General features: G+C 30.6%; 1 protein-coding gene across 2 annotated transcripts in view; it reads left to right on the top strand.

Moving 5' to 3' along the window:
* The window catches only part of LOC150098418 (tudor domain-containing protein 5-like), a 471,387-nt gene that overhangs the window by 409,568 nt on the left and 47,817 nt on the right, over positions 1-14,002 (top strand). Inside the window, exons 21-22 of one of the 2 annotated variants that reach the window (XM_090404822.1) lie at positions 5,710-5,837; positions 6,833-7,722. In XM_090404822.1, the coding sequence (XP_090260948.1) occupies positions 5,710-5,837; positions 6,833-6,840 (136 nt within the window). In that variant the 3' untranslated portion in view covers positions 6,841-7,722. Of the gene's footprint in view, positions 1-5,709; positions 5,838-6,832; positions 7,723-14,002 lie in introns of those variants that run through there. The other variant, XM_090404821.1, reaches the window with a different exon arrangement.

Raw genomic sequence — 14,002 nt, 5'->3', positions numbered from 1 at the left:
GATAGAAATCAGAGGGAGCCAGAACTGAGGAATAGGGGGGATGTTCCAACAATTCATAGTGCAGATCCCTTAATTTTCCCATGGCCAAAACACCTTTGTGGGCAGGTGCATTGTCCTGATGAAAGATGATTTTTTTTCTTCTGCAAACTGAGTTTTTCTCACAAATTTTTTTGTCTAGTCTGGTTAAAATATCAGAATAACATTCCCTGGTTATTGTTCTACTCTTTTCAAGATAATTAATAAACAAAATACCTTTAGCATATCAAAACATCGATGCCATGACCTTTCCTGCTGATGGAACTGACTTTGTCTTCTTTGACACTGAACAACTGGCTTCTGTTCACTGTTTTGACTGCTGTTTGCATTCTGGTGTGTAATGGTGAATCCAAGTTTCATCCATAGTAATAAATCAATGCACAAAATCAGTTTTATTCTTGTTAAAATGCTCCAAGCACTGTTCAGAGATTTTCGTGTGAGTGAGTTTTTGATCTGCTGTGAGCAAGCACGGTGCACATCTTGCGCAAAGCTTTTCCATATGCAATTCTTCATGCAGTATATATCCTACATGTTCTTTTGAAATACCTATAGTCTCAGTAATTTCACATATGTTGACTCGCCGGTCATCCAATACCATATTGTGCACTTGATCAATGATTTCTGGTGTTGTTACACTTTTTGGAGCTCCTTCACTTGGCATTGAACCTTTTACAAAGAATTTTATAACTGCATGATACTCAATTTTATCCATTTCAAAGGATACAGACAACACTTTTTGCTTCAGACAGCTGTATAAAACAAACTACTTGATAGAATGACTTGCAATTTCACATGGATGCTTATGACCGATGTACCAACTTAGAAAAGAAAAAAAAAAGAAAAAAAAAACAATCTTGCCGATAGTGTTGCCATCTATGGTCAAGGTCAAGAACTTTTCAGACCACCCTCGTATAGTTGATAGACAATAAGATTGGCCTCATAGCCTTAGTATCTTTAGCCATAATTCTAAATAATAGCTCAAAGCTAAAATATTTTAAGCTTCTGTAAATTCTCCATTGAGAATGCAGTTGCTGTTTTCTATGTTCCTGCTTATTTTCATAGATATGTTTGATTGCTAATTGCATATAAAATTTGTTATTACATTTATTCAGTTAAGAGTTGAATTGTTGCCCACTGTCATTCAACATCTGTATATGTCATCATATATGAAAGTGGCAGTATATCATCATCTGCATTAAATAAAGTGATGAGTTTAATATGTGTGATTTTGATTAGGTTTAATGACACTTTCATGTGTGATATGATATATGTACAGATGATGAATGACAATGGAGGTAGAACACTTATTTCCCTTGTTATACATCTGGTTTTATATCAAACCATCTTCTTATATATCATTCCTAAATATCCTTCAATTTAAGTGCTGACTTACAGCTTAAATATATGCTATAAATTGCTCTGTATAATATTCTATTTATACCCTTTTCCTTATAATTTGTTTTGAGCTATTCTCTTTGCAATTAGTCATTATTGTCCAGTTCTACAAAACCTTAATTTTGATCCTTGTTATATTCCCATGATTTCTTGACTATTTTTATTAAAGCAAAAGTCTGATCCTGAGAACTCCTGTTTCTCTTCCATGTTTCCCTTTCACAATTTTTCTTAACCTCTTTCAGGTATTTCTTGCATTTATCTTATATGGAACACTCGGTGGAGAAATTCCTCTGTAATATTTCCCATTTTATAGATGGGTTCTTTTCCTAGAATTCAACCTTCTGTAGGGGCCATTGAATTTTGCAGTGCAGTCATCATCGATTCCTGATAAATATTCTTAAAAGGGACTCAAGATACTAGAATAGTCGAGTATCATCAATTCATCTAGATCTTGGTTGACAAGAAAATAGTCTTCCTCTAGACCTTTTTTTTTTTTTAATCCTGCCATCAACAAACAAACTCCTGTTTGTAACTTTCTTTGTCCTGTTCTAAGTGACTATGCCACCTTAGATAAGCTTTCTTCATACATACTCTTGAATGCCAGTGCCTTGTTCCTTTCTGATAGCTTCTTAATATTTTGCCATTTCCCACTGCCCAGTTCCTCAGAACTCTCACATCTAGTTTGCCATCTTTTTTTTTTTTTTTCCTATGGTTTCAGCCAATATAGAATAAAATTTGGTGTCCTAAATTAATCTTGTGATATTAAATATGTAGTTAACAGAAATATTTATGCTGGCCTCATAGCCCTACTTGTTTCAGTTCAAATTCAGTTTGCTTAACAAAATATGTAAACAGTAACACAGTTTATTTGCTAAGTAGCTCAATAAAGAGCATCCAAAAATACTGTTACAAACAAAATTCAATTTTTTTTTATTTCTTAAATTCAAATTTACATACACACGTTGATTCTCAACAGTTTCAACAACACTCTTCTTTTGTTTCACTTTTGTCATTAATCCTGACATTAATCCTCAGACTTGACATTAATCCTGAGTCTGGATTAATGTCAAGTCTGAGGAGTGCTATTTCATCACATATGTATGGCAGATAGTTTTTCCCACTCACATAAAAACATAGTATACAACGTACTCTTTTTTTTACATCCGAGTTTTGCTTATTTGTAGAGGCTTTCTAGGTTACAAAAATTTTTAACCCATAAACCAGTGGTTTATAGCAAAATATGAACCTACAACCATTTTCAAGTATTCACTCTCTCCATGCTTATATACAACTTGTAAAAGAAATGCCAATAAGCTTGCCATCAAGGACTTCGATCTCGTGCCATCACTTCCTTAGTCTTCCGATTCTTTTTCCACGTATTTTATATCTGTATAGCATTTTTGGCAGTCTGCTATTGTCCATTCAATTCATAAGTTTGTTTTTTGTTTATTTTATTAAACCTTTTTAACAATTGCCAATATGACATTGGCAGCTGACAAGATTTTCAAACACAGGAATGGAGTCATTTCATTATGTATGAATGTGTGAAAGGAACTGTAATACAAAGCTGTAAATGTAACAGACAGTACCATAGAGAATGATGTTATCACCACAAAGAAAGCTGTTAGTAGTATTACCCAGCAGGTTGAGGAAGCTAACAAATAAAATGTGGATAATTTATTTGTGCTAGCAAGAACTGAGTAAGAAAATTGAAGTTGAACTCTAAGCAAGTTGAACCCCTGAGAATACTCACACCTAAGAATATGTATTGAGCTTTTATTTTGATCAGTAGTACATTCTTCAGTGAGCATGAACTAGATCTGATAAGAAGTTTTCAGATATGGCTTCTTCTTGAGTGTCCAATAGAAATTTACAGCTACCCACATAATTCCTTTCATGCTTTATACTTCCTGTTTTGTGCATTTTCATCATATGCAGAAATTACCAGGAATAAACCCTCCCATGTAATAAGTCAATATATACTATAATAAAAGACAAAGGGGAAAAAAATCCAGACATTTGTCTTGCAACACCTATAATAATTCTGGAATACTGGATTTAATCATATTCATTTGAGAGAAGTTTCACATTCATTTGCTTCTAAAATTTAAATGTGCTGTTTGATAAGCTAGTCCATTGTGATTATTGGTTGAATAGTCCCTAGCTTCCTTAATATGAAACTTGGAATTTGTAACCATGACCTATAGCAGTTGCTCTGCATATTTGTTCAGTTGCTTCTGTAATTCAATCACTTCAGGGTTTGTGGAGATATAGTGTTACTTAAGAGATATCCAGCTAACTACTTTCTGTTTGATAAACCTCTGTATTTTAATTATTGGAAAAACTTTATATGTATTTCTGGAGTATTTTAAATCTCAAGGGATACTCAATTGGATATTAATAATTCTTTATTCTTATATATCTGTGGGATTAGATAAGTTCAGGTTTAATAATCTTTTGTATATAGGATACTAAAAGTTTTAAATTTAGACTTCAAAATATATCTTAAGTTAAGGGCAAAAAAGTCTGCAAGAGCTATGTTATAACTTCATCCATATCAACTGTCAGAATAGGCATTTACACCTTTAAAATATGTTTCAAGTACTATTTTTCAAAAGTACTTATCAATTGCTCCACATAGCTCTATCAGATATAATATTATTGGAAGCCCATATTTAGCCTCTGAATATAGCCATCATGAATTCATTATAAGAGAGTACATATCTTCTTCCTGTCATGAATTTTAGGACCAAGTGGCCTGTTCTGATCTCATGCCATCACTTCCTTAGTCTTCCAATTCTTTTTCCACGTATTTTATATCTGTATAGCAATTTTGGCAGTCTGCTATTGTCCATTCAATTCATATGTTTATTTTTACAGAAGTCTCCCAACCTACACATGAAAGTCAATCATAAAAATACAAAATACTAGTTTTAACTGCAGATACAAGAATCTTTCATAAAAATAAATAAATAAATAAAAATATGAAAAATATAACAAAAAAAAAAATTCTTCTTCCTTTCCAGTAATAGGCCTAGTGGACTGTTACAGTCTCTTCTCATCTTTTCAAAGGCCATCCTTTATTCCTTCTCCTTTAAGGTCAATATCTCTGTATCTCTCTTGGGAGTCTTCCTTCACTTATTCTTTCATTCAAAAAATCTCACTCATTCAAAAAAAATTGGAACAAATAATATATACTCCAACCCACTCGAAATATACCAAAGCTTTTTCCAATAAAAACACTTCATATTCATTTCACAAACATTTGAGGTATTAATACAAACATTAGACATACATTACCACTTACAGACATCAAAACCTAATCTCTTTTTTCTACAGAACTTCAGTATCCATCCTCCATGACCATAGTCCACCTGAACTATCCCATCTACATCCTACACATGCTTTTGTGAAATCTGGTTGCTCACCTTTCACTAGGCAAGTCTATTGGTTCATTGGTTGCTATTACCTAATGCCTCTGGATAGGTGGTTCTAACAGCATTTGCTCTGTTATGGTGTGAGGTTTATACTTCCCAAATCCTGTTACCAGTGCCTTATTTGTACTTTTAGAACAGGTGAACCACGAGAAGGTGAGGTTATCAATTTAGTGGGAGAGGCTATATATATATATATATATATATATATATTGCACTTCACCACCCCTTCACTTTTTTTTTTTATTTTCTCAATGAATAATTTTAAAAAAAAATTAAAAAAAACTTATCCTATATAAAAGACACACACACAAAAAAAGCTACATTTCTCATTTTAGTTTTTATGTCATTATTGTCTAGTGTGGCTTTCGCACTGTTTTTGTACAAATCATTTTGTGTTCTAGGTGGGGGGAAGAACTCAGCTTTAGGTCCTTTTTTCTAGTTACAAGTTAATGTCATGCTCAGAGCATTAATGTAGCTAAGGTAATGAACTCAAAGATATTCCAAAAACACGTAAACCATTCAGAACAATACATGCAATTAAATGACACAATATACTGACCTGGTAGAGCTTTGGCTGCTTTTGCTTTCTGATTCTAGAAACTCTGGATTTTCATCATACAGAACAAACACACTGGCCTGAAAGAATACATACACACTACCCTGATCTCATAAACATAGTTGCTTTGGCCAAAATTCAAACAAAAGTATAATTTACCATTGTTTTTCTAAATGTGTACATTGTCCACAACTTGAAATGCTCTGTTTTTAAATTCATTATTATATAGAGTTCATATATGAAATAGTTAATTATAAATTTGATATGCTAAATCATATTTTTTAGGCTAAAGATTACTCAAGAAATAACCACAACAAATTCTGTATCAGACTATGTGGAGGAATTGAAAACTGTAGAAGCTGCGTATAACCAAATTTTAAAAAGGATAACAGCTCTGGAAGCAAGATTTCAAGGTTAGTTTTTGATTGTTGAAAAAAAATACTAGTTTCAGTTGGTAATAATAGTTTTTTCTTTATATTTTATTATTATATGAAGAATTACATGCTTAAGCTACTTGAATAAATCTCTGGCAACATAATGTAAATAATCATCTCACATCGGAACATTTTAATGTTAAATCTGTTTTGGAAGTGGATATGACTTTTTTGTACTGCATTACATTTAATCCACTTTAGGATTTCATTCTATTACTTCTATTGATATAATCAAAGTTTCAGTTGGTAGGTTTGGGAAGTGGGGGGGGGGGCTGTAAAACATATACTAGTTACAAAAGATAAAAGAGTGCTGTTTAAGAATCAGATATTGGGAATTCTAATCTAATCATTATAAACAACTTTACGTGCAAGAAACGTTTTAATAGGGAAAGAGGTGGGAACATTATGATGTAATAAAGCTGTGAAAAAAAATTTTTTTTCATGAAAAATTTGAAGAACACTATCAAATAATTCATTAAATTAATTCAATTTTTTATTAATTTCTAAATATTTGAAAATTTGATTAGAATGGGATTTTCTTTTGCCTTGAAAAATTAAATTGACCTGATTTTAAGAGAATGTTTTGCACATGTGATAAATATATGTAAAACATACTCTTAAAAATATATGTAAAAAAAAGTATCATCATTAATGACATTTTCTCATGTGTTAAATTTTCAGATATGTTTCTGTATTCCAATAATAGATTTTAATAAGAAATAAATGCTTTTTATTTTGTATTCTATCAGATATCCCTTTACTGAGAAACTTTAAATAATTGTTTTAGATCTTACATCAAGTAAAAATAACATTCTCCATGCAATGCATATTAAACTTACAGTATAAGGTTGACTTAATGACTATTAGACATTGAAAAAACTTAATTTCTTATTTCTCTCTTTTAGTAATGTTCTTATTTATAATTTGTGAGAAAATGTTACCATACTGTTAATAAAACTGTATGTACTTGACAGAAACTTGAAAATTTTGGTAAGGAATTGAAAATCCTTGGATCCATTAGAACTGGAATGGTGATTAAACAGTTTGATACATATTAAGCAGTATGACTTAGAAGAATCATAATTTCAAAACTAATAATGTGATCCATTTTGTTCTTAGAAATAAGTTTTGTGACTTATTTGGTCTTATAAGACAAGCCAGATGTTATATATATATATATCATTTTAAGTGTTTTAAGTAGAATGGAGTTGCAATATAAGCATCTAGTAATGTTGTCATATAAATATGAATCAAAAGTTTTTTTTTCACCTGTCTTAAAACAGTAATGATCTAAATTAAAAGCATAATTTTTAAATGGAATATTTGTGGTTTCCTTCTTTTGTTTTACTAAAGAGACCTTTCTGTTTTGTAACTTAATGAAAGAATAAGCAAACTTATCACTGTAAATATTATATATCTTTGTATAGCTGCCATCATAATACTGGAGTATCTTTCAAAAAAAAAACAAAAAAACATTCATACTTATTCTTGGGCATGAGCTATAAAGATTTCTCTAGATGATATATGATAGTATATCCTGTTATTTTAGTAAGTTGTTATATACTGCTGTGTTAGGGTAATGATACAGTTTTATTTTTTGTTTTTAACTTGCATCAAGAATTTATGACTTGAAAATTGTCATTAAAAATAAATGTTATGATCTAGATAAGACAGGACATTGAATAGTGTTTCATTGTTTAAAATGATTTCATATGCAGCTGTTTAAATATAATAATTATACTTAAATTATTTTATAACTATGTTCACTATATAAATTGTCATTCTAAGTAATCACCACTACCACCATTCTTTAATGATTGGTAATTTTAAACATGTTTGATAGGAGTTGTTTGTAATTCTTGTCAAGTTGAACATTATTTGTAAAAAATATGTTCATTATAGATGAATAAAAGTATTGTTAATGTGAAATGAGTGGATTTATTTTTTGCTTTCATAGATATAAATATGTATTTTTGTAGTTTATAATTCTGTTGACTGGGTAAACTTATCAAGCACTCATTTCTAAAGCTGTTGTAAGTAATATAAGAGCATTTCTTCAGATAATAATCAAAAATAAATACAGGGATTATATATATATATATATATATATATATATATATATCGGCCTTTCTAGAAAATGCAAGCAGTCTTTCTCTCTTCTGGTAATGGTAATAGTCTACTGCAAATAAACTGTTGCCATGGCAAAAAATAAATAAATAAAATAAAATAATGATGATAATAAATAAAATAAAAATTCATCATTGGCAGTTCATTAACAATTAATTTAACATTTCATTAGCAATTTATAATTAGCTTAGTGTATTTTGAATTATGTGATTGTGGAAATTCAGAAGCTCTGATTTCATCTTAGAAAGTCATAAACATTTGATCATATGTCACATACGAAAATACTGGAGAATCGTTATTAAAAAATCTACTTTTATATACACCCTGCATATTTTTCAGAGGATTAATTACTACTCAGTAACCCTCAGAAAAATTTCTAACCTCTTTCTGGGATTTTGCCACTGGGTGTATACTAAGCTAATAGGTCTTAAGTAATATGGAAACCTCTTGTGTTTTGCAGTATTTAACTATTTACAGACAGACAGACAGACATTGTTATTAATGTACTTATGATATTACATTATAATAACAATGAAGAGGTGACAGACATCCTGTCAGTTTGAGTTGATGTCTGAAAGAATCAGACTTTGGAACTAATGCTGATTCCTTTTGTTACACTTTTTTTTTTCCCAGAAAGAAGTTGACTTCTTTCATTCTGTTCTATATTATAGTATAATATAGAACAGAATGTTCACATACTCAGTGCACGTAATTAAAAAGTAAAATGTTTTTTTGGTAACTAAATTTTTTCTCACTGTTTTTAGGATTTGGCATTTCACTTATAACTACTATAGTTCGCCCATCATTTGTAGATCCCTTCTTGGCATTTTGTCAAGAATAGTCGATTCATGCTGAAGAGGAGAAAGAAATGAAGGATGTATGAATTGGTCACCAATGCGAAATCACGTGCTTTCTTGTCTGTCGCTGTACTAGTACTAGCTTGATTTTTGTTGTCGCTTTTTTGCATTATTTTTTTATTATTAATTTGTATGATGGATCCAGTACAGTCAACAAGTCCTGTTGTTAAACATTTCAGTAGCTCTTGCAAAAGAATATTGAATAATGTGCTGACGTTCTGCAAAAAAGAATCATCTCCTTGTTCTCCTTTCTCAAGTCATAAAACGTGCAAGTGCAATTGCGGGCGTATCGGGGTCGACTGTTAAAAGAATTCGTAGGGAATCAAAAGTTGAAGGTAAGCCAAAATTTAAATCTCCTAAAAAAAAAAAAAAAAAGGCCAGAGTAAAGAAAACCATCGAAACAGTAGCTTTGAATGATTTTGATGTAGACGCTATAAGAACTATTGACAAATTTTACGTGGTCGAGAAAAGAGTGCCAACTGTTCCGAAATTGATTCCTATGCTTAAAGAAAAAAATTAATTTTCTTTGGAAAAGAGAAACTTTAAGGAAAATGCTTAATGAAATTGGATTTTTGTATTTAAAAGTCCCAGAATAAAAGGAAACTTATCATGGAGCGTAGTGAACTATAACCAATTGTGTGTCTAGATGAAACTTGGATCGATAGTAATTTAACTTATGGAAAATGTTGGCAGTCTAAAGAAGAATGTGGAGTGCTACAAACCGGAAATGCCTTGTGGCGCATAATAATTTTGTGTGCGTGTGGAGAAATTGTTTTTTTTTTTTTTTTTTACTGAATTCAAACTTACAATACAAAGCCAATTCAACTATTGGAGATTATCATGGGCAAATGAATTCTACGATCTTCAAAAAGTGGGCAGAAGAAAAACTGATTCCAAACCTTCCTAAAAACGCTGTTGTTATAATTGATAACTCTTCATATCATTCTATTCGATTAAACAAAGTTCCAAATTGCGCTAATAAGAAGCAAGTTCTTATGGATTGGCTCTCTGCAAATAACATTTCTCATTCCCCAGATATGTGAAAAATTGAATTGCTTAATTTGGTCAAAAGAAAAACTCGCCCACAACTAAACTATTTAAATTCGACATGATGCTCAAAGAGCATGGATTTCTAGTTTTGAGGCTACCACCATATCATTGCGATATTAATGCTATTGAGTATGTTTGGGCAGAAGTGAAAAGTTTCATTCGCCATCACAACGTAACTGGAGATATTGACATGTCGAAACTTTTTAAGCTTTCAGAACAGGTGATTGAAAGTATTAGTTCAAAAGTGGGGAAAATATTGCTCTCATGTCACCTCATTGGAAAATATATATTGGGACCGAGACGGAATTATCGAAGAATTATGCGAACCTTTGGTGATCGGTTTAAGTGAAAGTGATGGCGATTAGGACACTGATTCAGATTACTCTGAAAATTAAAAGAATTTGACAATGGTATTTTTTCCAACATTTTTTTTCCATGGGTGTGTCTCAGTTCTCTCAACTGTAAGTTTAGAATATCTAAGTTCATTTGAAATAATTTCTGTTTTTCTGTATAATTATTTTTATTTTATATAAAATGCTCTTAAAAATAAACTTAGTTACATTTTTGTTTTATGCTATACCTTTTTTAATTTTGTTAATACTCTACGTACATTTTTCCACCTGTTATACAAGCAAAATAGTTACACTTTAAAAACTACAATGTTCGTAAAAGAAAAGCTAAATTTTCCGACCTGTAATAATAAACAAACTCATCCCAGAAGATAGACTGATTATCCTATTATCGGAATGGATTCTCCTTTTTCTGACATTAGCAGAAGTGTCGAGGGACCTCTAATCGGTGGGCGAACTATAGATGCATAATGAATCTTTTTTAGGGACTTCCAGTGTACCAAAGACAAGTTGTTGTTTTTGTGTAAGGCATTCAGTACAAAAAAACCATATATTTATTTTGTTTTAGATTTTTTTCAAACAGTATTTGGGGGGGAGTGAAATTTTGAACAAATTTCATTAAACTTTTATATACACCCTGCATATTTTTCAGATGATTAATTACTGAAAATATTGAGAATATTTACATCCATATTGGCTAGCTTCCACATCTATTGGTGAATTTCAGTTAAAGAAGATTATTGTTGCTTAATCCAATCTGGTAGTCCATACCTTCTGAAATTTTGATAGAAAAGAACCTCTATAAAAGATAGGGGGGGGGCTCAATAGAATTTATGAGTTGATTATTAATTTTTACATGATGATGCATATCTGGACTCTAGCTTAATTTAACAAAAAAAAAAAAAAACCCTCTCTAATAATAACTTTAAGTTTAAAGAACTTTAGTTTTCAAATGAAAGTTCAGTACTGACCAATATTTGGAATTAAGTCATGACAAGCAAGAGGAGTTTCTGAACAGCATTAAACAAATTAAATTACTGCTGTATTAAATCTTGACAATGTGGGTAATCTTTGTTGAGCCAAAGCATTTGACCAGATATATCAGTCATTATGAAGGTTGCACACAGATGAAGTAACTGTAAACCAGGCTTCAGGTCCAAACACTATGAAGACTTATTATTGAGAAGGTGAGTTAGTTGCAGATAGAGATTCTACTTCTTATAAGATATAGGCTAAAAGCCTGCTTTAGCATCTAAAGGATTGTTTTCATTATCTTCCTAGGTCTTCATATCTCTTTTACTTCAGGTTTGTTTTATTTCTTCTATTGCTAGCCTTCCTTTTTTTTTCCATTTGTACATGTTCTCTCCAGTTCTTTTGGTGTTTTTATCATTTTATTGTCTGTATTTGTAATTCCTTCCTTATTTCATCATTTCATATTCTATCCATTCTTATACATCCTTTAACTACTTTAAGAAAATTCATTTCAGCTGCTTGTATTCTATTTCCATCTTTTTTTCTCTGTTTCTCTTCATCTTATAGTATACCACAGATTTCTTGAAAATAGTGTAATTTATTATCTACATCATTATCTATATCAAATGTTATATTGCATCCTAAATATTGCCGGCATGGTTGGCCGAGTGGTTAGCATATCCACTCTCCAGCCAAAAAGGCTATGGGTTCGAATCCTGCTGTGGGCCTGGATGTTTGTGATTGTGTGAATATGTTTTATGTTATTTTAACACAAAAAAATGCTTGAATGCTTCTTATCGTAGCTGCATTAGTAATAAATTTTTGTGGAATGGCGTGTCATTCTACTTAGCCCATTCTATACACATATTAAAACTGTCAACTGGCTCTTCGTGTTTTACTTTTTTTTTCTTTGAATTCTTTATCGTAATCATCGTCTTCTAATTTATTCTGTAGTATCATATTTATAATTTCAGGATCTGATTTGATTTCGAATTCACTTTCAATTCTACTTGTAATCCACTTCATAACATCTGTTTGCGAAATTTCAACATCTGGATTTATATTTTTAACCAAATTATGCGCGTTTTGAATTTCCTCTTTTTGTGTATCACCATAGTTATACTGTAATAATAATAAAATAAATATAATAGTTAAAATAATAATTATTAAATAAAAATAATAGTACACAAAATAATAATAATAAAACTTTTTTTTCTTTCAAACTGCAGTTCAGATTACTGGAGGGTTCTGACTAAAGAGGTTCGGATTAGTGAAATACCACTGTATATAATATTAAATATGGTAGAAGAAAGGCTTCATCCTTATCAGACACCCTGATTAGTTTTTATTTCTTCTGTTATGCATTTAATAACTGTTTTAGATAGCCTCTGTCTTCTGTTATATTCTGTAATTTTTGTTTGTTTTATTAATTTGCTTATGTTTATCCATTCTTCATATATGTCAGAAGAAACTGGAATTTGAAATGAATATTGAGTCTGTCAGTTTTGATATAGATTTCAAATACTTTTGGAGTAGGTAAGTTTTGTAGTTTCTTTCTACACTTTTTTTTAATTAGATACTTGTGGTTTTTGTGATTTCGATCTTGATTGTATTGCTATTTCTTGAGAATACCAAAAAATGATCTGAATATATATAATCTCTACAAACTGTTCTCTTACTTTTGAAGATAGCCTTTTTTTTTTGTTAACAATTACATAATCTATTAATGATTATAGACCTCTGGTGCACAATCTATGTGTATGGATGTCTTTTTTGAAAAAATTTGTTCTGATTTTTAATTCATAAAATGATAAAAATTTTCTCAGTTGATTTCCATTTTGATTTAAATGCTGTTCTCCATATCTGCCTACAATTTGAAACTTTTTACTTTTTGAAAATTGTTGTAAAATATTTCCCTTTCTTCTATTATTCCTTCTGGAGCATATATTCTTATTGTTAGATAGCCTCTTTCAAATTTCAATCTCACAGTTGCTGTTATTTCATTAATAAAAGTGTAAATAGAGATTAAAGAGCCTGATCATGGTTAGTTACTTAGAAGAAAGATCCTGAAAAGACCATTAACAAAACAAAAAAGAATTTAAAAAATCACTTCTATCAGAATTGATTTAATGCATTTTCTCTGTTAGAAGTAATTCTGAACATTATAAATGCACAGCAACGCACATTATTAACAAGGATGTGTGATTTCATCTTCTCTTCAACTAAGCCATTATGATAGGCAAAATTCCTTTTTAGAGCCAAGGAACTTTGCTTTAACTTGAACCTAACTGTTACTAAGATAGAGGGTAATTCTATCTTTGAGGTCTTCCAGTTATGTGTTCTGCAGCTAGTGTCGAATGCACTTATAAGGTCTGAAATTAAGTTTTCAGTAGGAATAAACATTACTTGAAAAATTGCTTAAATGTTCCATGGATTTTCTTCATTAAAAATAAATAAATGGCTCATATTCTTTATGAATGTTTTCTATTTCACTTCATCTCAAAGCACTGCAAAGTGATTTTATTTGCCGCTGCATTTGTATCCTTGCAGCATATAATAAATTGTTCGTTATGAACAATTTATATAAGTTCAATAAAATGATAAACATGATAATAATAAAGTACTTTTGAGCTCAGTATTTTCATACATTTACATAAGATGACCCACTCACTCCTCCCACAGCGATGTGGATTCACCACTACTGTGCACTCTGACTTATCAGAAGTTTTGAATTATTTCATGCTTACTTTCTCATTCTCTTACAAAAGTTTCCATCCCTTATTGCCTT

Source organism: Typopeltis vanoorti, chromosome 15 (assembly GCF_054136105.1).
Source record: "Typopeltis vanoorti isolate ZY-2024b chromosome 15, IOZ_Tvanoo_1.0, whole genome shotgun sequence".
Lineage (NCBI taxonomy): Eukaryota > Metazoa > Arthropoda > Arachnida > Uropygi > Thelyphonidae > Typopeltis > Typopeltis vanoorti.
The sequence above is the reverse complement of the archived record's forward strand: the minus strand, read 5'-3'. Positions and strand labels throughout refer to the sequence as shown.